Source organism: Peromyscus leucopus, chromosome 3 (assembly GCF_004664715.2).
Source record: "Peromyscus leucopus breed LL Stock chromosome 3, UCI_PerLeu_2.1, whole genome shotgun sequence".
NCBI lineage: Eukaryota > Metazoa > Chordata > Mammalia > Rodentia > Cricetidae > Peromyscus > Peromyscus leucopus.
The window spans coordinates 150,839,525-150,865,548 of NC_051065.1; the positions used below are offsets into that span (position 1 = coordinate 150,839,525).

At 40.3% G+C, this 26,024-nt stretch overlaps 1 protein-coding gene across 11 annotated transcripts in view; it reads left to right on the forward strand.

The window, feature by feature from the left end:
- Positions 1-26,024, forward strand: part of Erc1 (ELKS/RAB6-interacting/CAST family member 1) — a 334,813-nt gene that overhangs the window by 65,823 nt on the left and 242,966 nt on the right. For 6 of the 11 annotated variants that reach the window (XM_028880482.2, XM_028880487.2, XM_028880483.2 and 3 more), the window contains exons 4-7: positions 7,234-7,308; positions 13,538-13,693; positions 15,051-15,134; positions 20,725-20,892. In XM_028880482.2, the coding sequence (XP_028736315.1) occupies positions 7,234-7,308; positions 13,538-13,693; positions 15,051-15,134; positions 20,725-20,892 (483 nt within the window). The remainder of the gene's footprint in view (positions 1-7,233; positions 7,309-13,537; positions 13,694-15,050; positions 15,135-20,724; positions 20,893-26,024) is intronic. The other 5 variants (XM_028880485.2, XM_028880486.2, XM_028880488.2 and 2 more) reach the window with 1 other exon arrangement.

The following is a 26,024-nucleotide window of genomic DNA, read 5'->3' on the forward strand; positions in this document are numbered from 1 at the left end:
CCAGCCTATTTCTTTTTAAAATGAAGGAATTTACTGAAGAAAAGGAGCATAAATTGTTCCTAACTTGTTTTCAAACTTCAGGTTATCCATTCGTTGGTAAATTAGAGGAGATAACATATTTCTTATTTACACTAGAAACTATGCAATGTTATTAGGAAATTCAAATAATTCTAAATATTTATAAATACATAATTCTACCCATATGTATTTATATAAATTATCCATTTATATTAAAAATTAAAAAAAAATAAGCCAGGTGCTAGTGCACGCCTTTAATCCTAGCACTCGGGAGGCAGAGCCAGGTGGATCTCTGTGAGTTTGAGGCCAGCCTGGTCTACAGAGTGAGATCCAGGACAGGCATCAAAACTACACAGAGAAACCCTGTCTCAAAAAACAAAACAACAACAACAACAACAACACACACACACACATATATGTATATGTATATATATATATGTGTATGTATATATAATATATTATATATATATAGTCTCACTGTGTAGACAGGCAGGTTTTGAATTCACCTTTGCCTCTTGAGTGCTGAAATGAAAAGTGTAAGCCACCATGCCCAGCTTTTACCTATAATTCATTTATTTTTTTTTCCAGTCTTCCCACCCTATTCTTCCCTCCCCTCCCCTCCCTTTCCTTTTTTCCTTTTCCTATTCCTTTCCTTTCTCCCCTGGTCCTCTTTTCCTTTCCCCTGGCCCTTTCCTTCCTCTTTGCCCATTCCCCTCCCCTCCCCTTTGTGTTCTCCCCCCACCCTGATTTCTTTTTTCCTTTTCCTTTCCCCTTCCATTCCTTTCCCTCCCCTCTTTCCCCTGCCCCTCTTCCTCCCATCTTTCTCCCCCTTTCCTCTTTCCCCTGTTCCTCCTCCTTTCCCTGTCTTTCCCTTTCCTTTCCTGCCCTGACTCCTTTTTTTTTGTCGTGTCCTGTCCTGTTACTCTTGTCTCAGCTTCCTGACTGCTGGAATTACAGGTGTATACCACCGTGCCCAAGTTCAGGGTGTGTGTGAGTGTGTGAGTGTGTCTTGGTGTGTTTGTGTATGCCCAAAGGTCAGCCTCAGGTGTTGTTCCTCAGAAGCTGTGACCTTTTTTTTTCTTCTTCTTTTTAAAATTTTCGAAGACAGGGTTTCTCTGTGTAGTCCTGGCTGTCCTAGAACTCTCTCTGTAGACCAGGCTGTCCTCGAACTCACAGAGATCCACCTGCCTCTGCCTCCCAATTGCTGAGATTAAAGGCGTGCGCCACCATGCCCAGCGTCTATGTCTTTTGAGACAGCCTCTTAGTGACCTGACTTACTGAGCTGGCTAGAATCACATGAATTTGAGGATTCCACTTGGATCCTTATGCTCTCATGGAAAGCACTGTACTAACCGAGCTGTCTCCCTAGTGCCCAAGTTGTATTTGTTTTTAAATGAAAAATTTCAGCCAATAGGGATGAAATGAAGTGAGCAAATAGTGCATTCTTCTTATACCTACTTGAATAGTAGTTTACTTCTATGTTCAGAGTTTCTTCCATTATTTACAGGGCGTGAGCCAGAGTCTTGATATGCTCAGTACGAAAGGGGAGTTTGTCAACCCACTGAATGCAACATGTGTTCACAATGAGCTTTAATGCGAAGGCCCATGGTTAGAAATTGACTGATAGCTTTCAGATAGCTCAGTGGGAAAGCTTTATGCTTGAGAGTGAGCTAGAGTACATTCTAGCCATCTCTTATTATATATGTAGAAGGATCTTTAAAATTCAAATAGTTTTGTTTTTCTTTACCTTTTCTTTGCCTATGTGCTAAGGTTTAAAAATAAAATTATAATAGTTTACCACAAAATGAAGCATTTTGAAATTAGGTAATGGGGAAGAGATTTCATAAAATTAGTTGAACATCTAAATTGTGAAGCATTTCAAAGAAATTCAACTTCAATACTTTCAAGGATAGAAGCACTAAATAACAAATATAAGTATAGAGTTATGCCCTTTGTTACTATGTGAAAATTCTTTATAGTTAGTGTAGTTCATTTTATTTTTGTTTATATAATCAAAACATATTACACTCTTGTTGAGCAAACATTAGAAGTCTCAACTGTGCACTCAACGAGTAACTTGTGTACAGTGTGGGGAATAGATTCATTGTGAACAAGCTATTGGTAGTGTGTTTTAATGCAGGTGGGAGATTAATCTGGACTGAACAATGTATTTAAGTGCTGGGATGGAATAAAGAAAACATGAATTCAATAGATTATAAAAGTTGAAGACATAATATGAAAGTGCTGTGAATCAGGGCTGGGGATGTAGCTTGGTGGAAGAGTCATTGCTTACCGTAATATACAAGTCCCTGAGGCTGATCCTAGCACCTCAAAATAATAGTATCAACAGCTTAATACAATTCTGTAGCTTAAAGAATTATGAAGTATACTCCCTTCTCACCACCACCCGGGTACAGACAGGAACTTTAAAAGTCATCCAGAGCTCCCATGTAGCATCACCATCAGAGCCCCTTTTCCCTCTAAGAACAACCCTGATCTGGGCTTTTATGATCTCTCATTTGCTTTTTACTAAATTTTACCACATCTCTATTCCTAATATTATAACATTATTACACTTATATATTTTAGATTAATATCTTTAATGCCAATAGATATCATAGCTTTGTTTCATCCTTTTTTAAAAAATGTTAATTAATTTTTTGGAGATGGTTTTCTATAGTCCATTTTGTATTGAATTCATTATATATTAGAGACTGGACTTGAACTTTTTTTGTTTGTTTGTTTGTTTTCGAGACAGGGTTTCTCTGTGTAGCTTTTCGCCTTTCCTGGATCTCGCGCTGTAGACCAGGCTGGCCTCGAACTCACAGAGATCCACCTGCCTCTGCCTCCCGTATGCTGGGGGGACTTGAACTTCTAACCTCCCCACCTCCTCTATTTTATGCAATTCTAGGAATCCAGCATCACCTGAGGACTATTCATGGCTTTGTGCATACTAGTCAAGCACTCTACCAGCTGAGCTGTATCTCCAACTCTTGTTTTTTCAAGACACTTTAAAAATTTTAATTATAGATTTAATCTTCCATGTGTAATTCAGCTACTTCTTAGCTTATTGGCTAGAATAGTAATTCCATTCTGTTTGTAATTTCTGTATATGTGTGATGGAATGCACACACACGCACAAAATAATTAAATATTTTTTAAAAAGGTGATGACAATCAAGAGAGTGTTTCATTAGGGAAGACACCAGACATGGATACTCCATAATGACGTACCCATTATGCTCACCCCATAATAAATTACTAGACACACAAAGCAGGAAAATAAGCCTATTTCAGGAGACAGGCATTCATTTATTCTTTTCTTCACCGGAGAATTTAAAACAATATCCTGGCATGATAATTTTACCTCTATTGTCTTTAGTGTGTATCTGTAAATCACTTGGACATTTTCTTGTTTAAACATAATGATATCACAGCTAATACACCTAGAATATTTAAGAGACATTTGAGCTATGAACAGATGGAGGTAAAGTGTTCATCTGGCATGGGAGATGGGAGAGAGTTCAACAGCTCAGCATATTTGGGGAACAACTAGGTGTCCAGTATGACGGAAGTATAGTGATGGCATGAGGTTTTATAGTCTCTCAAGAAAACGTCATATGGGGAGCCTTGACAGCTGTGGTAGTTTGAATGTAATTGGCTCCCATAATCTCATAGGGCATGACGCTATTAGGAAATGTGGCTTTTTTGGAGTGGGCATGGCCTTGTTAGAGGAAGTATGTCACTGTGGGGGTGAGTATTGAGGTTTCCTGTGCTCAGGATACTGCCTAGTCAACTTCTTGTTGCTTACAAGATGTAGGACTGTCAGCTATTCCTTCAGTGCTACATCTGCCTGAATGCCTCCATGCCCCCCACCATGATGATAATGGATTGAACCTCTGAAACTGTAAGGGAGCCCTCTCAATTAAATGTGTTCCTTATGAGAGTTGCCATGGTCATGATATCTTTTCACAGCAATAGAAAACTAACTAAGACAACATGGTTTTGAGTGCTCAACTTGGCTTTTGTTTGTTTGTTTTTTGAGACAGGGTCTTTTGTGTAGCTCTGCCATCCTGCAACTCACTCTGTAGACCAGGCTGGCTGGCCTGAAACTCAGAGATCTACCTGCGTCTGCCGCCTGAGTACTGGGATTAAAGGCCTGTGTCACTACTGCTCCTCTGATCAACTTGGTTTTTAGAGGATCTTTGTTGAGTAAGGGAGGCAAAATGTAGGAAGTTGTTAATGAAAGGTGTGGTTTTTTGCATGGCTCATATTAGGTGGTAGTATTTAAAATGCAGGAAAGTGTTTGGATTTTCGAATGTCTTTTTGTTTTTTCGAGACAGGGTTTCTCTGTACAGTCCTGGCTGTCCTGGAGCTAGCTCTGTAGACCCGCTGGCCTCTGCCTCCAGAGTGCTGGGACTAAAGGCCTGCGCCACCTCTTTCTGGCTGGATTGTGGAATGTTTTGAAGGTACATCTAAGTAGGTTTCCTGTCTTTGGCTTATGGGAGACTAGAAGGTATGAGTGGCTACATGTGTGGTGCAGGTTAGGCTGTTGGAACCTAGTTTTAGGAAAATAGCTTTTGGTCTTAGTTATGGTTTCTATTGTTGTGAAGAGACACCATGACCATGGTAAGTCTTATAAAGAGAAATATTTAATTGGGCCTGGCTTACAGTTCAGAGGTGCAGTCCACTGTCAACATGGTGGTGTGCAGACAGACATGGTGCTGGAAAGATAACCGAGAGTTTAGCATCTGAATCTGAAGGCAGCAGGAAGAGAGAGTAAACCACTGGGCCTGGCTTGAGCATCTGAAATCTCAAAGCCCACCCTCCAGTGACATTCTTCCTCCAACAAGGCCACACCTCCTAACAGTGCCACTCCCTATGAGCCTTGGGGGCCATTTTCATTCAAATCAGCACACTTTTGAAATGTTTGTTACCTATGTAAGTGTGACTATCTCCTTGGATACTTAAAGCTACAGTTAGTAAGAATTATAGCAGAAAGAGTATTGTATATTAATAAAGATTGAATCTGCCTTCCCTTAAATGCTTTGAGCCAGAGTTTTTTCAGGTTGTGGGTTTTTTTGGAGTTTAGAATATTTTCATAGACTTCAGCAGTTGAGCATTTCTAATCTAAAACTGAAATCAGAAATGCTCTAAAAATTTGAATGTAGTATGAAAAAACATTTTGAAAGGGCTTTTGTTCTGTAAGCATCTTAAGAAAAGTTAATCAGTGAGTTTCTGGGTCAGACAACAGTGAGTAAGTTAGGTGAAAGATACAATCAAAATACTAAATCATAGTCATTTTCAGTATTCTTAACCATTTTCATATGGAGTATTGCACTCTGTTCTCTTAGCTAGCGGTGTCCCAGGTTTCAGTATTAGGGAGTAATTCAGAGATAGACACAGATCTGACAAGAGAATTGTCTGTAACTTCCAAGTGATCTTCCAAGTGATCCTCAAAGACTATTAACAGGGTTGGGGATTTAGCTCAGTGGTAGAGCACTTGTCTAGCAAGCATAAGGCCCTGGGTTCGATCCTCAGCTTAAAAAAAAAAAGCATGTATCAAAGTCTATTAACATCCTTCCTATCTATCAATTTATTTATTTATTTAAAACTAGGCTGGTGTCAAACTCATAGAGATCTGCCTGCTCTGTTTCCCTTCATGGCTTGTTCAGTTTGCTTTCTAATAGGCCCAGGACTAGGAGCTGAGGGTGGCCCCATCTATCACTTAAGAAAATGCCCTATATTAGTGGTTCTCAACATGTGGATCCCAACCCCTTTTCGGAGGTTTATGATCCTTTCACAGGGGTCACGTATCCGATATCCTGCATATCAGATATTTAAATGGTAGCAAAAGTACAGTTATGAAGTAGTAACAAAATAATTTTTTGGCTCGGGGTCACCACAATATTTGGGATTGTATTAAAGGGTCATGGCATTAGGAAGGTTGAGAACCACTGCCCTCCAGGCTTCCCTACAGCCTGATCTAATGGAGTTGTTTTCTCAATTGAGGCTTTTTTCTTTCCATTGACCCTAGCTTATGTCAAGTAGGCATAAAATTAGCCAGTATAACTGACCCCTTCTCAGCTTGACATACAAATATACATATCACTGTTAAGTCACAACCTTTCATTTCTTGTTCATCCCAAGATCACACATTAATAAACATATCACAATATAAAACATTAAACTTAAAAGATTCCACATCCTTAAGAATTCAAATACATTAAAAGTTCAATCTTTTTTATAGTATCTAGTCTCTTTTAAAAAGAATGCTGGAACCAAAGGCATGTGCCACCATGGCTGACCTTCTCCTTTCCTGTCTTAGACTCATTAAACTTTGGTTTAAAAAAGAAAGCCATTTTAAGACATTTTCTGATTTTGAACTCCTTGGAAACTTATCCAACGGACTACTTCTTCCTTCCCAGAGTCCCACTGGAGGTGTTCATCATAGGTCATTAGGCACTTGGTACTCTGGAGGTGGGTGCTGCATCTAACAGAGATAACTTTGTAACTCTGTGCATTGCAGGCTGGTTGTGATAGCCTTTGTTTCTGCCTTTTAAAAAGGGATCTTTTCAGCCGGGCAGTGGTGGCTCATGCCTTTAATCCTAGCACTTGGGAGGCAGAGGCAGGCGGATCTCTGTGAGTTTGAGGCCAGCCTGGGATACAGAGTGAGTTCCAGGACAGCCAGAGCTACACAGAAAAACCCTGTCTCAAGAAACCAAATAAACAAAAAAGGTGGGAGTTGTGTTTTCTGGTTCTCCTTTTTAGATCATTTGCAGTTTTAATTTCATGTCTTATTGATATGTCAATCTAGTGATGTGTGGCAGTTTCTACTGCTTTAATTGGTATTACTCTGACTAATTAAATAACTAGCTGTTTAGAATCAAGGGTCCTCTCTGGTGTATGTTGAATTTAGTCAGAATGCAGTCTGGATTCCCCGATCCACAGGTAAGAATCTGTGACAAAGGGTCCACTTACCACAAAGGTTGGCCTAGTTATTTTAACATCTCCCACTTCAAAAAGCATGAGAATAGCTAGGTGTGGTGGCACATGCCTTTAATGGGAGGCAGAGGCAGAGGATCTGGTGGATCACTGAGTTCAAGGCCAGCTAGGTATACACAGTGAGCCTCAGGCCAGCCAGAGCCACAAAGTTAGACCAAACAATGCATGAGCATAGGAAGACAGCTACTGACTCTCTTCTGCTTCTGTTTAGGAGATGCATCGGAGATTTGAGAATGCCCCTGATTCTGCCAAAACAAAAGCCTTGCAAACCGTCATTGAGATGAAGGTAAGTGAGAATCTCATGAAGAACCTTGAGTCACCTTTCCCTCTTAAATGGTTAGACCCCTTCCTGCATGTGTAGAGAGTTAGGGTAACAATAGTACTTTGTAAGACTTCAGGAGCTCCTTTACAGGATTTTCAGTTTCCTTTCAGTTGTTGGACATAATTCAAATGAGACCAAAAGGAGTTGTCTAGTATTTTTTTAAATCAAATGTCAAACTTCTTAAAGCAGAGAGGGGATTATTAGAAGAAGGAAAACTAGTCAGGAGAGAGGGTGAGAAGAGAAGTAATGAGGTAAACATGATCAAATTATGTTCATACTTGTACAAAATGGCACAATAAAACTGGTTATTTTATGTAATTAACATATGCCAATGAAAAGAGGAATTATGGAAAATAAAACTTCTTGGCCTCCAGAGATAGCTATCAGTAAAAGGTTTACTGGGTACCTGAGCTGGATCCCTAGAACTTATGTAGAAAAGTTGAGCTTGTTGCTGGTAACTTCAGCACTGGGGAGTTAGGAGCTTCAGGAAGCTCCCTGAGGCTTGCCAGCTGGCTAGCCTCTCCTACTTGGTGAGCTCTAGGCCAGTGAGACACTTTGTTTGTCCTATAAAACAGGGTGGAGTTTACTTTTTGGTCTATACATGCATACACATGTATGTTACCCACATGAATATGCTTACCCACGTGCACATGCACGCGCGCGCATGCATACACACACACACACACACACACATACACACACACACACACACACACACACACACACACACACACACACACACAGAACTTCCTAATGTTAGGATTCCATAATTCTCTTAAAGTTGATAGGCCAACTTTTGTTTTGTTTTGTTTTTTCGAGACAGTGTTTCTTTGTGTAGACCTGGTTGTCCTGGAACTTTTTGTAGACTGGGCTGGTCTTGAACTCAGAGAGATCCTCCTGCCTCTGCCTCCAAGTGCTGGGATTAAGGTGTGCTCCACCACTGCCTGGTGTACTTCCTACATTTTTAAGAACAAAATTTGCCAAAACCTAAGCCTTAGTAATCAGTTTGCCTGTCGTGTTTTCAGTAAGAGTTGTGCTGTAGGAAGGAAGTACCCAGCTCAGCTTGCACCTTAAAGCACCCTGCAAGTGCTGTTGCTAGGGACAACCATTGTTCTTCAGCATGCTGCATAAGTGCTCCATGCTTAATTCCGACTTTCTCATATATTTGATGGTTGAGGTATATTAAAAGTAGTGCATTTTAACTGCTTAATCAAGGGCATTCTTTTAAAATTTTAGTTATTTATCCTTTTCTTCATTGCCAGTTTATCTCCCTACAGAATGTCATGACTACTACTGTTATTTAGTGTCACTGTCCTGGACTTGTGTACCTTTGTCCATTGTTTCCTTTATCAGTGCAACTGTCAACACATCGGAAAGATCCAGTGATAACTGTAAGATTACTTCGAAAATAGCTTTAGCCCTGAAGACTCTCTGTCTAGAGGACCCCGGAATTTGAAAGATAGTATTTTGAAAAACTGCTTTAAACTAGTCATTAGTTAGGAATCTCCAGGAGTCACAAGAGTTTGCTTTCTGAGATAAACCCTTTTGATTTAAAAATCTAGCTACATTTTATCAGATATGTGACAAGATGCAAGTTCCTAACCTCTCTATGGCTCTCTCAGATTTAAAAAAAAAAATCTGTTAGTGGTAATAAGAATCTCATTCAGTGGTTAATTTGAGGTTCAGTAGTTAAAACCTGTAAATGCTTTGGACATAGCTAAAAGGTGATGTTAGGTGGTGTTACTAATATTTTTATTAGACATATGGTCTGGTTTCCTTTGTTGTTGTGACAATTTATCTTACAGTTCCATGTTATAGCTTACCACTGCTGGGGAGTCAGAGGCAGGAACTTGAGATAGCTGGTCACATTGTATCTCTAGCCAAGAGCAGAGAGAAACAAACGCCCTATTGCTGTCTGCTGGCTTGTTCTTATCTATCTTTCTTCTATCTTGTACAGTTCATGGTCAGTCCATGAATTGGTGCTATCCACATTAAGGGTGAGTCTCCCATCCCACCTCAATTAATGCAATCAAAGCAGTCCCTGTGTAGACAGTCTGATCTAGATAATTCCTCATTGAGTTTCTCTCCAGGTGATTCTTGGTTGTAACCAGTTGATACTTAAAATTAATCATCACACATGGTCCTCCTTTCCTCTCCTTGTGTCCCAGACTGGTTTTGAACTTGCCATCTTCCTGATTTAAGATAATCCTGAGTTGAGGATTATAGGCATGTGCTATCATACCTCTGCTTTATGTTCTTCCTTACAAAAGCCTATTTAGTTCTTTAACTTCTTCATACCCCACCAGAGGCTTGGTTTGTATTATCCCTCCAAATTTGAGAGGTGTGTGTGTGTGTGTGTGTGTGTGTGTGTGTGTGTGTGTGTGTGTGTGGTGTTCATGTGTTTTTGAGATAAGGTCTCACTCTAGCCTTGGCTGGCAACAATATGAATTGACTGGCAATGATAAAACTTTGCTTATGTTGTATTTATTTTCTTTTTCAGTGGGGGAGGGATTTATCAAACAATTTAAATGACTAGTTTTGGGGCTCTTTGTAGTTATATAATAACAAGCTTGAATATAATCTTATAAGGGGCCTTTCAAATGGTTTAATTTTATGGCTTTCCCTCAGTAATACGACATAGGTTTATTTGTGCATGTTATTTCCTGATCCCTGTTGATGCCTAAGGATAAAACACATGTTCACACATGGTTTGGTGTTGTTTGTTTTAAACTCTCCTCACAGATCAGGGATGTGTAATTTTGTTAATTGGCAGTGGATATATTTTAAGTTTTGCCAAGCTTGTATTGTGAAATGAGAGTCTATCAACAAGAAGGGTCAGGTGGATGGTGTGTTGGTTATTTTTCTCATTGCTAGAACAACACACCTGGCCAAAGAGACTTCAGAAAGGATGGTTTATTTTGGATCATGGCTTGGGGGTAGAGTCCATGTCTTGAGGGCAGAGTCCATGGCTTGCGGACAGAGTCCATGGCTTGCGGACAGAGTCCATGGCTTGAGGGTAGAGTTCATGGCTTGAGGGCAGAGTCCATGTCTTGAAGGTAGAGTCCATGTCTTGAAGGTAGAGTCCATGTCTTGAGGGCAGAGTCCATGGCTTGAGGGTAGAGTCCATGGCTTGAGGGCAGAGTCCATGGCTTGAGGGCAGAGTCCATGGCTTGAAGGTAGAGTCCATGGCTTGAGGACAGAGTCCATGGCTTGAAGGTAGAGTCCATGGCTTGAAGGCAGAGTCCATGTCTTGAGGGCAGAGTCCATGGCTTGCGGACAGAGTCCATGGCTTGAGGGTAGAGTTCATGTCTTGAGGGCAGAGTCCATGTCTTGAAGGTAGAGTCCATGTCTTGAGGGCAGAGTCCATGGCTTGAGGGTAGAGTCCATGGCTTGAGGGCAGAGTCCATGGCTTGAAGGTAGAGTTCATGGCTTGAGGGCAGAGTCCATGGCTTGAGGGTAGAGTCCATGTCTTGAGGGCAGAGTCCATGGCTTGAGGGCAGAGTTCATGTCTTGAGGGCAGAGTCCATGTCTTGAAGGTAGAGTCCATGTCTTGAGGGCAGAGTCCATGGCTTGAGGGTAGAGTCCATGGCTTGAGGGCAGAGTCCATGGCTTGAAGGTAGAGTTCATGGCTTGAGGGCAGAGTCCATGGCTTGAGGGTAGAGTCCATGTCTTGAGGGCAGAGTCCATGGCTTGAGGGCAGAGTCCATGGCTTGAGGGCAGAGTCCATGTCTTGAAGGTAGAGTCCATGTCTTGAGGGCAGAGTCCATGGCTTGAGGGTAGAGTCCATGGCTTGAGGGCAGAGTCCATGGCTTGAAGGTAGAGTCCATGGCTTGAGGGTAGAGTTCATGTCTTGAGGGCAGAGTTCATGGCTTGAGGGCATAGTTCATGGCTTGAGGGCAGAGTCCATGGCTTGAGGGTAGAGTCCATGGCTTGAGGGTAGAGGCCATGGCTTGAGGGCAAAGTCCATGGCTTGAAGGTAGAGTTCATGGCTTGAGGGCAGAGATGAGGCAATAGGAGTGTGAGAGGCATCTGATCACTTTGCATTCACAGGAAGCAGAGAGATGTGAGTGTTGCTGCTTCACTGGCTTTCTTCTTTTTATTTAGTCTGGACTCTTGCTCATGGGATGGTTCCACTCATGTACAAGGTTGGCCTCCCAACTTAAACACTTACCTGGATATATATACCCTAAGACACCCAGAAATTTATCATCCAAGTGATTGGAAGCTGGTCTTTGGTGTTGCAAAATGAGATCGTTCAGGGTAATTAGAGCCTTCAGGAAAGCCTACTTTGGTTGGGGAAATGAGACAACCTTTGGGATTGGAGATGTGGGGAATTTCTCAAGGAGTAAATCTCAGAATGCCCATTAGGAGTTTGCTGACAGCGATAGGGGTCAAGGTTTGGGAAATAGTGGGAAAGTGAAAGGGAACTTAATTATCTGCTCATTTCACAGAGAAGTGCAAAACGTGATTGGGAGAGCTATCCTCACATAATCCCAGGCTTGGTACCACTGGAGTTTATGCTAGAACTAGTTATAGTAACAAGGACTAGTTTAACCTGATTCCAAAGAATAAATGGGTAGATCTTTTCCTGGGCAGTCCATATTTGCCTTGAGGCTTTCACAGCTACAGTAATGGTTTTCTCTAGAAAGAAGTTTTTTTGTGCTGTATGTTTGGTAGTGAGTTGATTTTGTCCTATGTTATTGTCATGAATGGAGAAGTAAGGCTTTGGGTGAGGGCTGTGTAAAAGCTGTACAGGTGGTCTGCTGTGGATATACAGAGCTAGGGCTGTTACTCTGGGACACTGTTGTCTTTTTCAGATCAAAGCTGTGCTAAAGATACACTCCCTTTTCCTATCTGTTCATTCCTCTTGTTGCTCCTAGATGTGGGTGTGGCAGAACTTACATTTGACTCTCAGCTATTTATACATGTCTGGTGTTTTAGTCATTTTAAAGAGACCATGTCCTGATACTTGCAGAAAATTTTATGTTAGTCTTAAAAGTGAATTTCTGATTATACAATTAAAGTGTAGGATATGAGCAAGGCAAGAGGACTTCTTCCTCTGTAGCTCCCCAAACCTGAAAATTGCTGGTTGAAGTTGTCTCATGACAGATCCTTAAGTTCTGTCTTTCTGCTCTAGGAATTATGATAGCCAAAACAGCCAATCCAGACATCTTTGATGTAAAGTAAAAAGGAAGTCAGTTTCAGAATTCCATCTCAAAATGTTCTCTCTAAAGCTCCCAAGTCAAATATTAAGTTACACTTAAATTTTTTAAAGCTTCTATTTCTTAGGCAAATAAGTATGTTCAATTACAGATATAAAATTATTTTCATGTAGCCATTTTTCTATAATTGATGACATATAGCATATGTTGAGGAGATAAGTTATATGTTGCCACAAACAAATCAAGAAATTGCGTATAGAAACCTGTAGAACTAGAAGGTGATATTTATGGTAATGGTTTACAAGAACAGTGATTTATTATTTAACATTTTTGAGATGGGGGTTGTCTTACCATGTTGCCTAGCTATCCCTGAACTCCTGGTCTCAAGTAATCCTCTTGCCTTGTTCTAAATACTGAGGACTTTAGACATGTGCTATGGAATTAGTGATTTTTAAAACATTTGTAGATACTTCAGATATATGCCAGAAGTTCAGAGAATAAGACTTCTAATGTATAAAAGGTAACTGTTAATATATAACTATTCACTCTGAAATTCTTCTTCAATTGGAATGCTAGATAATTATTATATATAATTATGAATTTTATTGTATAGTACTTTCAAACAAACTTGTATTCTTTTCTCTTATTTAGTGGCAGAAACAGCCCCCCCCCCCAGAGGTCACTAAATAAAGTAGTGAAATATTAGAATAGGAAAGGTTTTACTGTTAATATTACAGTTTTTCCCCCATTAGACATTTGCTGGTCATAAAGTGCAAAGAATCTTTCACCATTTTCTATTGTTTCTACTCTTTGGTTAATTGTGTCTGCTTGAGTTGAGAGGGTCTGTAACTGGAGGAAGAAATGTGTAATCATGTTGTGAGGATGTAAGTCTTTCTTGTCCCACATGCTGTAACAGCAGGTTTTTCTTTATAGTTGTTGTTACTAAATTCAGTATTTTGAGAGACCCAGTTATTCAGCTACTTTTAATCTTGGTAAATATTTTAACACTTTAACTCTTCCATTGTTCCTAGGATTCAAAAATTTCTTCCATGGAGCGTGGTCTCCGAGACCTGGAAGAGGAAATTCAGATGCTGAAATCCAATGGGGCTCTGAGTACTGAAGAGCGGGAGGAGGAGATGAAACAGATGGAGGTGTACAGGAGCCACTCTAAGTTCATGAAAAATAAGGTATGGAGCAGATGCTTCAGTTCCTAGAAGCTTGAAAAGTTTATGGGTACTTTTCCGTGTTAGTGATGGTGAAGATCTACTTTATGTTTTGTTAGACTTTAGAGGAGTGGTCTTCCCACTCCCACATAGAAACTTCCCAGAATTACTGGTATCATTTAGTTACTGCAGGCTTTTATTTAAATAAGAATTGTTTGATGTGACTAAGGTCATGTTATAGTTTAACTTTCTGTTTCTGTAAATACATTGGAATGATTTGATGGGACTTGGCCCAGTTGCGTTTCTCTTACTGTATGAGACAGCCCATTCTCCACCTCTTCTTGGGAAGTATTGTAAGTCAAATCCCTGAGAAGTGCTTTTTCCAAAACAAGTTCAGTGTTTCCCCTGTAAATAAGCTCTCTCCATTAGGGGAGTTCATTGGCTACCAGGGTTGTTCTTGCCTATGTGCTCGCAGGTGTATGAACAGTGGGGTGGTCAGTACTGAGGCCTGTCAGTGTGCGTTTAAAATCAGTCACAGGATTCTTTCTTCAGATCCAAAGTCATTTAGTTTGAGTCTATAAACTCCTTCAATAAAATTGAAGACTTTAGTTTATTGTGGTTATCAGTTTTATTGTGGTTTAATTAAAAATCATAATTGTAAAAAATTGGACATGGTGGCTGGCACATGCCTGCAGTCCTAGCACTTGGTAGACAGAGGCATTCAGACTGCTGCAACTTGGAGGCCAGCCTGGTCTACATAGTGAGTTCCAGGTTATCCAGGGCTACGTAGTGAGGCCCTGTTTCAAAACAAACAAATACACAAATAAATAATTTTAACAATGAAATTTTAGCTAGAAAAGTATTACTCACTGCATTTCCCAATGTATATAGCAGCTATATTCTTCAGTTTCTTGCAACTGAAAACTGAAGCATTCCCCAAATTTGACTGTCAAGGAGTGGCACAGGTGTGACTTTCTAGTCCGTGCAGTCTTTTTGTCGTGTCTGTATCTGGCATATAGCTAGAGTTTCCCTCTATTACTAAAGTGTCTGTTATTGATTATTCATGCTAATTACATGTTAATTTTAAAGCTAAAAAACTGATGTGCTCAACTTTTTGTTAGCTTGGATTTTCTCCATGATTTTAGGACAAAATTTACCGTATTATAATCTATATTATATTTCCTTTTGGTTGGTCAGCACACTCTAGTTCACTTGAAAAAGTTTGAAATACAGTGTATGCCTTTGAAAATTGAATAAGGGAAACAGATTCAATTATTTTATGTAAGTTATTGTTATTTCAGAGGTCACTGTGGCTCAAAGTCAGATAATTGGAAGATCTAAGTTGACACATGAGTGAAAAACAATAACAATGTCGTGACAGGTAGAGCAACTGAAGGAGGAACTAAGTTCGAAAGAGGCTCAAGGGGAGGAGCTGAAAAAGAGAGCGGCTGGTCTTCAGTCTGAGGTCTTTGCAGTAAGAATTACCTCTCTGTGTGCAGTGATCCCACAGTGGGACCCTGCTGGCTCTGGCTTCTGGGTGGCTTACACTTTCATTCTCTAGCTGGATGGCAGCTCTGCCCATTCTTAGCACTAACCAGCCTGCTCTGCTCTTTTCACTGACCTTTGTTCACAGTTTGACCATGATGTCACTTGTGTGCACTGAGTTCACGTGGGTTCTAGAAGCCCTACACCTGGTTCTTTATTGTATTTGCTGCTCTGTGGATGGTATCTCAAAACTCCCATTCCTGATCCCCTTGTTGAGTAGATGTATTTTGATTTATACAAATAGTCTTTCCTTCCATTCTTTTTTAGGTACAGGAATATACAGATATCACTAGGCCTATCACCTACACCTTACCTGCATTTGAAATTCTTGAGAAAAGTACTTTAATTACATGGAGACATTATCTTTAAGTTCCCATTAGGAGATTTTTGCAACAAATGTTATTTTCTTTAGGACAGATGTATAGAGAGTGATAGCCTAGTTAAAGTTACCTGGGAATTTAGAATTAGTGTGATACTTATTTTAAATTACTAAAACTGCATTTCAAACCATTCTAATAGACAATAATAAAATAACTACCTTTTGTATACTTACTAGAAGCATCTGGGGTGAGCAACACTAATTTACAGATGAGAAAACTCAGGTAACAGATGATGCCCGAGAAACCACAGCTCCTAAAGGCAGGTCTTGATTGGCACCAGCAATCCTGTTTTAAAGTTTACTTGTGACTTCTTCACTATTTGGTCTGTATTGTACATGCACATCTTCCTCAAAGTGTCAGAGCTGAATGGAAAAACTACCCTTGGGAAGAATTGTGGACTAAGACAGGAATGCAGTATAAAAAATAAATTTTGGGTCTGGAGAAATGGCTCAGCGCCTAAAAGCACTGGCTGCTTATTCCAAAGGTTGTGAGTTCAGTTACCAGCAACTCCATGGTGGCTCACAACTATCTGTAATGAGATCTGGTGCCCTCTTCTGGCTTGCAGGCATACTTGCAGATAGAACGCTGTATACATAATAAATAAATCTTTAAAAAATAAATTTTGATAATTTGTGCTTTCTATTAATGGCTAGTTTGTATTGTAAGTTAAAAAGTAAATTACTATGTTTGGAAGAGATCTAAATTTGCATTATGGCGTTAACTATAAGTTATCTGGAGGAGAAATTGGTATATAAGTTCATTTTTTTCTTATCTACTATTATTCACTTATGCATATCAGACAGCAGGCCAAGTACATTTCTTACATTATTTTATTGAATTCCTAAACAGTATGAGGCTTTGGTATAATTTTCCCATTGCCAGTTAGGAAACCAAGATGTAGAGAATAACATTACTGATCTCTTCAGCAACTAACTGCTTCCACGTGCTCCTCACCTAGTCCTCTCTCCTGGGTATTCTAGAAGGAAGATTCATGCTTCCAAATTTTTCTTTACTTTAAAATGTTTTCTTTCTCAGTCTTTAAGGGTTTGTATAGCAGCATGTAAAGCTCATTTAATAATGCACACGGTAAGGAAACAGCAGTCCTGTGCAGAACTGACGTCTCTCTCCGTGCATGTGTGTATTTTGGAATTTTGAGCAAGGACCTTATTATGTAGGATAGTCATCAAACTTGTGATTCTGCCTCAGGCTCCTTAGCATTGGGACATTTGGGTGTGTTCCTCCATGCCTGGCTTCTCTTTATTTTTGATCCATGTTTAGAAGTATCCAGAAATTTGGATACCTTTAAAGCATCGTTTTTTCCTGAGAAAGTAGTAATACTTTGAATATTCTGGACATTTATTTATAGAATAAATATATTTGTAGCCCAATCTATATATTACAGATGGAATAATACTAATATGTATTATTGTTGGTAAAGAGATAGAACTAGTATCCTTACGTATTTGCATATCAGGAAATAGTTTTCATGTGTATAGAAAAATGCTTGTCTTATTGAAAGAGAAATGATTTTAGTGATTCTTAAAAGTCTACTAATTGGTTCTTCTTTCCTTCCTTTCTTTTCTTTTTTCTTTCCTTTCCTTTCCTCTTCTCTCTCCCCCTCCCCCTCTCTCCCCCTCTCTCCCTCTGTCCCTCCCTCTCTTCCTTCCTTCCATTGCTGTTGTTGTTTTCCGGGCAGGGGTGGGGGAATCAAATGTAGGGTCTTGGTGGTATGTGTGAGGAAAGAACTCTTCCATTGAGGTATGTTCCCAAACTAGAAGTCTAATTTTAAGGTAAACTTTGTTTCTTCTTGTGAAATTGCTTAAAAAACCTTTTCCCTTTACCTAAGATTAGTGTAGTAAAATATTTTAGAGATACTCAGTTTTCTAAAACTCAAGGAATTTTGTTTCATCTGCCATAAAAACTACTGACTTAACTGTATTTCTGTTCAGTAGTTAATCTGTCTTGTAGTTATTTCCTGCATGGTAAACCTAATATAAAATCAGAAAATGTCATAAGACAGCTTCCTTTTTAAGTCCTTTTTTTCTTTTAAAGTTTAATGAGTTCAAAATAGGAAAGAATATGGCTGGATGTGGTAGTCACACCTTGAATCTCAGCACTTGGGAGACAGAAGCAGATGGAGCTCTGCGTTTGAGGCCAGCCTGGTCTACATAGTGAGTTCTAGACAACCAGGGCTACACAGAGAAATCTTGTCTTGAAAAAAATAAAAACAAATAAAATTCTTAGGAACAACGTTGGCTAAGAAGGCTCAGTGAGTCAGAACACTTACTGTATAAGCATGAGGGCCTGGGTTTAAATTTCCAGAACTCATGTAAGAAGCCGAGTGTGGTTCATGTGTCTGTAATCCCCGTGCTATAGGGACATGGAGACAGGAGGATCAGCAGGGTTTCCTTAGCTTCAGGTTCAGTGAGAGCACCGTTCTTTTTATTTTTTTTTTAATTATAATTTTTTACCTTATAATTTAATTTTACATATCAGCCACAGATTCCCCTGTCCTTCCCTTCTCCCATCCCCTCTCCCGCCCTTCCTACAGACCACCCCCCATTCCCATCTCCTCCAGGGCAAAGGCTCCCCTGGGGATTCAGTTCAACCTGGTAGATTCAGTCTAGGCAGGTCCAGTCCCCTCCTCCCAGGCTGCGCAAATTGTCCCTGCATAAGCCCCAGGTTCCAAACAGCCAGCTCATACATTAAGGACAGGTCCTGGTCCCACTGCCTGGGGGCCTCCCAAACAGTTCAAGCCTAATCAACTGTCTCACTTATCCAGAGGGCCTGATCCAGTTGGGGGCTCCTCAGCTATTGGTTCATAGTGTTTCCATTAGTTTGGCTATTTGTCCCTGTGCTTTTTCCAATCTTGGTCTCAACAATTCTCACTCATGCAAACCCTCCTCTTTCTCACTAATTGGACTCCTGGAGCTCCACCTGGGGCCTGGCCATGGATCTCTGCATCTGCTTCCTTCAGTCATTGGATGAGATTTCTAGCACGACAAATTAGGGTGTTTGGCCATCCTATCATCAGAGTATGTCAGTTCAGGCTTTTTCTCGACCATTGCCAGTAGTCTATTGTGGACATATCTTTGTGGATTTCTGGGGACCTCTCTAGCACTTTGCTTCTTCCTATTCCCATGGGATCTTCATTTACCATGGTCTCCTATTCCTTGTTCTCCCTCTCTGTTCTTGATCCAGCTGGGATCTCCCGCTCCCCTAAGCTCTCTTTCCCTTGAACTTTGCCCTTCATTACCCCCCCTTCACGTCCAGGTTGTTCATGTGGATCTCATCCATTTCTCTGTCATTGGGCGATCCCTGTGTCTTTTCTAGGTTCCTGTTTGAGAGAACCAATCTTAAGGGATTAAGGCAGGAGGTGATAGAGCGGGACACCCAGCATTGACCTTTGTCCTCTGCATGTGTACATGCAAATATAACACTGCACACATTTACTGTACTCACTGGATGTGCACCTGTAATCCTAACACTTAGGAGATAGAGGCAAGATAATCAGGAGTTCAAGACCAGCCTTGGCTATGTAGTCAGTAGTACAAAGCGCTCTCTCTTTCTCTCTCTCTCTTTCTGTCTCTGTCTCTCTCTCATGCATATACACATGTGCACACACATAAATGCTTAGGAACAATATAAAGAGATATAAATATAAAGAGATATAAAGAAAATGTTCAAGAGGAAGTATTTGTTGGTGTTAAGAGAACTTTGTGGAGCCAGGCGGTAGTGATGCACGCCTTTAACCCCAGCACTCATGAGGCAGAGAGTCTGTGAGTTTGAGGCCAGTCTGTTCTCAAGAGTGAGTTCCAGGACAGCCAGGGCTATACAGAGAAACCCTGTCTTGAGAAACAAAACAAAATACACACACACACACACACACACACACACACACACACAGAGAGAGAGAGAGAGAGAGAGAGAGAGAGAGAGAGAGAGAGAGAGAGAGAGAGAGAGAGAGAGAGAGAGAGAGAGAGAAAGCTCTGGAGATTGCATTGTACTGTTTGATTTATGAGTTGCTCATTCAGACTGATAAACTTCAGATGCCACGTGTAGATTCTCTAAGTGAGAACTTACACATTCTTCATTTAAGTCCAATGTGTTTATCTGTTTATGCTCTTTGATGTGTGTATAGTTGATTAAACAGGTGACTTTTTTTTTTTTTAAGAAAACATCTCTCTAGCACCTTAACCCTGAAAGGAGCTTGGCTTCCTCCTGTTTTCATGATACAGGGTCTCACTATATACCGCTGGCTGGCTTGCAACCCACAGAGATCCAACAGCTTCTGCCTGTTCTGTCTGGGATACAGGTGTGCACTACCACATGTAGCCTAGCTTCTTAGAAGATAAAGCTTTTTTTTTTTTTTTTTTTTTTTTGCTTGAGAAAGAAAACCAAAGAAGCATACCACTAGGATTTGAATTTACCTTCAGTAGAAATATGAAGTTACTTTCCCCTCATGTTTTACGTGCGCACTAATCCTGCCTCTGACCCATAGTCTTCTGGAGATGGAGGCCCAACAAAATGAAGTGGTATTAGGTGATGAATGCTGCCTGGTCTGGTTGAACTGTAATTTCTTCCTCTGTCTTTTCCCTCTAAGGTAGTGGTTCTCAACCTGTGGGCACAACCATTGGAAAACATATTTCTCATGGTCTTACAATCTGAGACACTGCTCAGTAGTAAAATTACAGTTGGGAAGTAACAACGAAAATAATGTTATGGTTGGGGTTCACCACAACATGAGGAGCTGTATTAAAGGGTTGCAGTGTTAGGAAGGTTGAGAACCACTGGCCTAAGGAGTTTCAGAAACTATTTAGAGACAATAACTGAAGATTAGAAGTTTCTGTGTTTGTTGAATAAACTTAGTTTTTGGTAAGGAGCATCCAGTATTAGATGGTGCAAAAAGATTAGTATGCCCTGGCTTATTTATTTGCCATTTGATGAGCCTAGGAACTCAGGACTGCTAGACAAGTGCTTTACTGTTAAAGCACCCCCCCCCCTTCTACCTATAAAGTCAGTTTTACATTTAGTTTCCTATCTTGTGTCATAAATCTGCCAGAGGTCCAGCTACATGGTAGTTGTGTAATTTCTCTTTTCCTTACAATGTTGTTGTGTTTTCTTTTCCAGATTGGCCAGGTGAAGCAAGAGTTGTCCAGAAAGGACACTGAACTACTAGCCTTACAAACAAAGCTAGAAACGCTCACGAACCAATTCTCAGACAGTAAGCAACATATTGAGGTGCTAAAGGAGTCCCTCACTGCTAAGGAGCAAAGGGCTGCCATCCTGCAGACTGAGGTAAAGAGTGTTCTGTGATTTGTGTGGGATCCAGTCCAGTCCTAGTTTCAACATATTATATTTGTTATGTTTAGAGTCATGTGATCATTTTTTTGTGCTAAAATACCATTTTATTTACATTGTTAGGTCTAATTAAAACAGGTGCTATTTCTTTTATGATTTTTAGTATTAGGAGTTATACCATATCTGTACTTCAAACTATGTTTTAAGTTATTCAGATGAGAAGATAGTTATAAAAATGTATCTGATTTCATTTAGATTAAGAAGCAATTCTTGGGGGGGCAGTGAAAGAGTTTATTTCAGCTTACAACTCTCAGGTTACAGACTATTAATGAAGGAAATCAGGGCAGAAACTCAAGGCAGGAACTGATGCAGAGGCCATGGAGGAGTGCTGCCTACTGAGTTGCTCCTCATGACTTTCTCATCCTGAGTTCTTTTTTTATTTTGTGTCTTTCACATCATGCATCTTCATCCCATTTATTTCCCCAATCCTTTCATATCTGCCCTATGACCTTGCAACCCCCCCCTCCATAAAATAAAATGAAGTTTAAGAGAAAAAAAAAAAAAGAAAAATCAGTCTCATCATGGAAACTGCAGTGTGTCACAGTGAGACATGCAGTAAACTCTTTAGTCCATATATCTTTACTTGCAAGTGTTCATTGCAGAGAGTCATTGGTCTGGTTCGAGGTCTCTGGTTTCTGCTACACTATCGATGCTGGCCTCTTGTATATCTTGTTGTTGCCCTGTGTTGTGGAGATCCTGCAGCTTTGAGTCTGTAGGTCCAGTCTCTTCATGTGCTCTAGCAGTTCACAGATGGGGTGGATGTTGGGGTGGGCCAACTCATAACCTGTTTCTGGGCCTGGGTAGTTGCATGGTTGGTCAACCTGCCAACTCTCTTGTCTTCACCACCAGGATGAGCTCTCTTGCATTGCCCTGGTTAGGTCACCCCTTGTAGGGATGAGCAAGGAGCAGGGCCGGTTCTTCCGCTTTCAGATCCTCAGGGTCAGTTCTCCCACACCTACAAGTTCAGGGCTAGAGAAGTATTCATTCTTATCCATGGTAAATTATGAAGGACAGTCATCTTGGTTAGTTTGCATTATATATAAGGTGACACACACACACACACACACACACACACACACACACACTTATGTGTGTATTTATTTGGGTGTATGTGTGTTCATGTGTGTATATGCATGTGTGTGCATGTGAGTGAGGTCAGAAGAAAACTCTTGGGAGTTGATATTCTCCTGCCACCTTGTGGAATCTAAGTCATTAAATGTTCACACTAGCACCTCTTCCCTGGGAGCCATCTTGCCAGCCCTGATGGCATAATTTTTAATGAAGTTCTGCTCTTTTTGTATTTTTATTGGGCTGATTTTGGATTTATTTAAGGAATTTCAAATATGAAATAATGTGGAAAATATCACCTTCAGTTCTTCATTTATAAAGAGGGTTATTGTTTTGGTAACTTGAACATGCATTGCCACAAAAGATTCAGAAGGCAGTGCCTGTGTTTTAAAGGTCTGCCTCACTTCCAGTTTGCTACTGTTAGCTTGAGATGCAAGCCAGCCATCAAGCAGTTGGTTAATGACAAACATGTAAAAGTTTGTCATAGTCTGATAAATAACATTTCTTCTCTGGCAGTCCACTATTCCCTTTGTACCCAGCCTGAATATTATCTTCTTAGCTAGGTCTTACACAGATGGGTTTCTTCTACTGTGAATGATAAAGACTGTATTTGTTATCTCTCTTGAATGGTTTTATATTTGTCTCTAGCCAGGATAGGAGTAGCTGGTTCTCAGAAATGACCTCTGTAAGTTAGTAGGACAGTTGCTCCAGTACACCATCCATCCTAACTGTTAAGGGTGTAAAAGTTAGCCTCTTTATGAATTTGGGGGTTTTTAAGAATTTAATACATTTATTTATTATCCCTTGCATCCAAATAATTTCTCTAGTGACATTTGACAACAGTTTTTCCCCAAGCAACTTCTTTTGTTAGAGCCCAATAAAAGGCAGTTTGTACCAGTTCCTTGAAGGCTGTCATATTTTACTCTAAATTGATTTTGTCCACTTTATTGCAGCTGCTTGATCTAATGTGGAAACCAATGAATTAAACATATGGAAAAGAGCAGGGATCATGGAGCTTTTAAAAGTTCCTCTGTATGTGTATGTGTAACGTGCATTCTTGTGGGTGTGTTTGTATGTATACATGTGTGGAGGCCAGAAGCCAACTTGAGGTGTTCCTCAGGTGCCCTTTACCTTGTTTATTCCAGGCAGGCTCTTGGCTGCCCTGGAGCCTGCTGGTTGGGCTGGGCTGATTGGCCAGCAAGTCTTAGGGATCTTCTCTCTTCTTCAGTGTTGAGGTTACAGATGCATTTTGGGGGGATTTTACTCAGGTTCTCATGCTTTCACAAGCACTTTACTGAATAAACTATTTCCCAACCCCTCAATTAAAAAATTCTTCAAGGAAAACATTGATCTGGAGAAAGGTCTGTGTGGTATCCCCTCCTTCCATCTTCTGGCTATCTAGGATGAGGACTTCTGGTGTTCAGCGCTGTATAGTATTATTGAAATTGTTTCTAATTATAAATTTCTCATTTAATCTGTTGACCTTCACAGAAGTGATCAAACTTTAGTAGAAATAATAATTGAGAACCGGAGAGATGGCTCAGAGGGTAAAGAGTACTGGCTGCTCTTCTAGAGGTCCTGAGTTCAATTCCCAGCAGCTACATGGTTTACAACTATCTATAATGAGATTCAGTGCCCTCTTCTGGCATGCAGGCATATACAGACAAATCACTGTATACATAATAAGTAAATAAATCTTTAAAAAAATCGTTGAAAGTGTAGGTTTAGTTGCACATCTCAGTAAGCCCAGTGCAGATGCTGGCAGAGCCCATGAAGCTATACTGCTAGTTGAGGGGCTATCGATGGCTGCTGGGAGGGAGTGTGGCTGCTGGTAGGTTGTTCATGCTCATGTACTAATTGGACTTAATGGATTATTTAAAAAACGTGAATATGGGAGGGCTACAAGTTTAGGAGGCTTCTTGGGAGTGTGAAAGGGGAGTTGGGCTGATATGATCAAGATACATTATATATATATATATATGTATGAAATTATAACATAATAAAAAGTACTTCAAAAAAAGAGGTTGGGGTGGTGGCGGCGCATGCCTTTAACCCCAGCACTTGGGAGGTAGAGGCAAGGCAGATCTCTGAGTTACAGGCCAGCCTGGTCTACAGAGCAAGTTTTAGGACAGCCAGAGCTATACAGAGAGACCCTGTCTTGAATCAACAAAAAAGAAAAGAAATAAAAAAATAGAGCTTTTGGGTTAGACCTAGGATTGATGCTAACCCTCTGTATTAATTATTAAGTGACTATATAGGAGTTGGTTTTTAACTCGTTTTTAAGCCTCTATTTCTTCTTCTATAAAATAAAGATAATGAGTTTACTATTCCTAAAGTTGTTTTGGCTAGAGTAGATGGTTTATTACTTATGTCTCTCCCAAACATGCAAAGATGCTTTTTGTTTGTTTGTTTGTTTTTTTGTTTTGTTTTGTTTTGGTTTGGTTTGGTTTGGTTTCATTTTTCAAGACAGGGTTTCTCTGTGAAACAGTCCTGGCTGTCCTGGAACTCACTCTGTAGACCAGGCTGGCCTCAACCTCACATAGATCCACCTGCCTCAGCCTCCCGAGTGCTGGGATTAAAGACGTGTGCTACCACCGCCCAGCTCCTTAAATTTTATTTTTGAGGCAAGTCTCTCTATGTAGCCCTGGTTTTTCTGGACCTCTCTATATAGACCAAGCTGACATCAAACTCACAGAGGTCCATCTGCCTGTGCCTCCCGAGATTAATGGTGTGTGCCACTCTGTTTGGCTTGTAATACTTTATTTGATACCAGCTGTTTTATTTGCTCCTGCATTAGTTGCTTGAGCATCCCTGTGGCCATAGCACTTCACAGAAACAACATAATAAAGGACAGATTTATTTTGGCTCATGGATTCCAAGAATTTCAGTTCATTATGGTGAAGAAAGCATAGTGGAACAGTTGAGTTCATAGTGCTGTGAGCATATATTAAAACCAGGATTCAGAGAGTGCAAAGGAACCGGACCCCAGTGTCACCGTCAAAGGCCCACCTATTGTACCCTACCAGACAGACCTCACCTCTTACAGGTTCCATAGCCTCCCAACATTCTACCACCAGGTTGGGATGTAGTGTTCAAAACATGAGCCATTTCAGATGTAAATCATAGGATTCTACTCCTTTTCTATCTCTCCCCCACCCCCACCAAAGTCCTTGGTGCTCTCATAATACAAAATGCATTTAGTCTAATCTTAAGAGTCTCTCATAGTCTCAACATTTCCAGCATTGTTCAAAAGTACCAACTGAGACTCAAAGCAGTCTCTTAGTTGTTACACCAGCCCTTGAAATATCAAAAAGAAAGGTTTATAAATTAGGTGTGGTGGTTGTATGCTTAGTCTTACTTCTTGAGTGAATAGGCATTAGGATTGCCAGGAGTTCAAGGTCAGTCTAGGCTACATGGTGAGACTCTGAAAAGCAAACAAACAAAACCCTGGGCATCTGGGGATACCAGAATTCTAAGATGGAGTCATTCGTACAGCTGATGAAGAAGAAACTGATGGATATTGAGCCTGGGAGAGCTGCCAAGCTGGATATTGATGTGGGATTTCACTTCCAAAGGCTTGGAGTATTTCAGAGAGATTACGACATCACAACAAGTACATTAACGTAAGGAAACGGAGAATCAATGGGCCAATGTGATACTGGCAGCCAATGTGCTTTTCAGCTCCTCAATTTTTTTATTGAGGAACTCAAACATGAATGATGATATAAGTACCTCTGAAGAGGAGCCAGTATTGGGGGAGGGGGGTACTCTGTATTCCTGAATTTGACAGCTTGCCTAATACCCATCCGTGATAAATTCAGTTAAGGCTAAATTTTTTTCATATACTTGATGGAGAACTCAAGTCCAATAAATGGAAACTGGTCCATGTAAAACAAACAAAAACCAAACAAATAAAGTTATGTATTTCCACTGTTCAATGGCCCATAATAAGCATTCCCATTTCAAAACGGAGGAATGGGAACATAGAAAGGAGGGATATA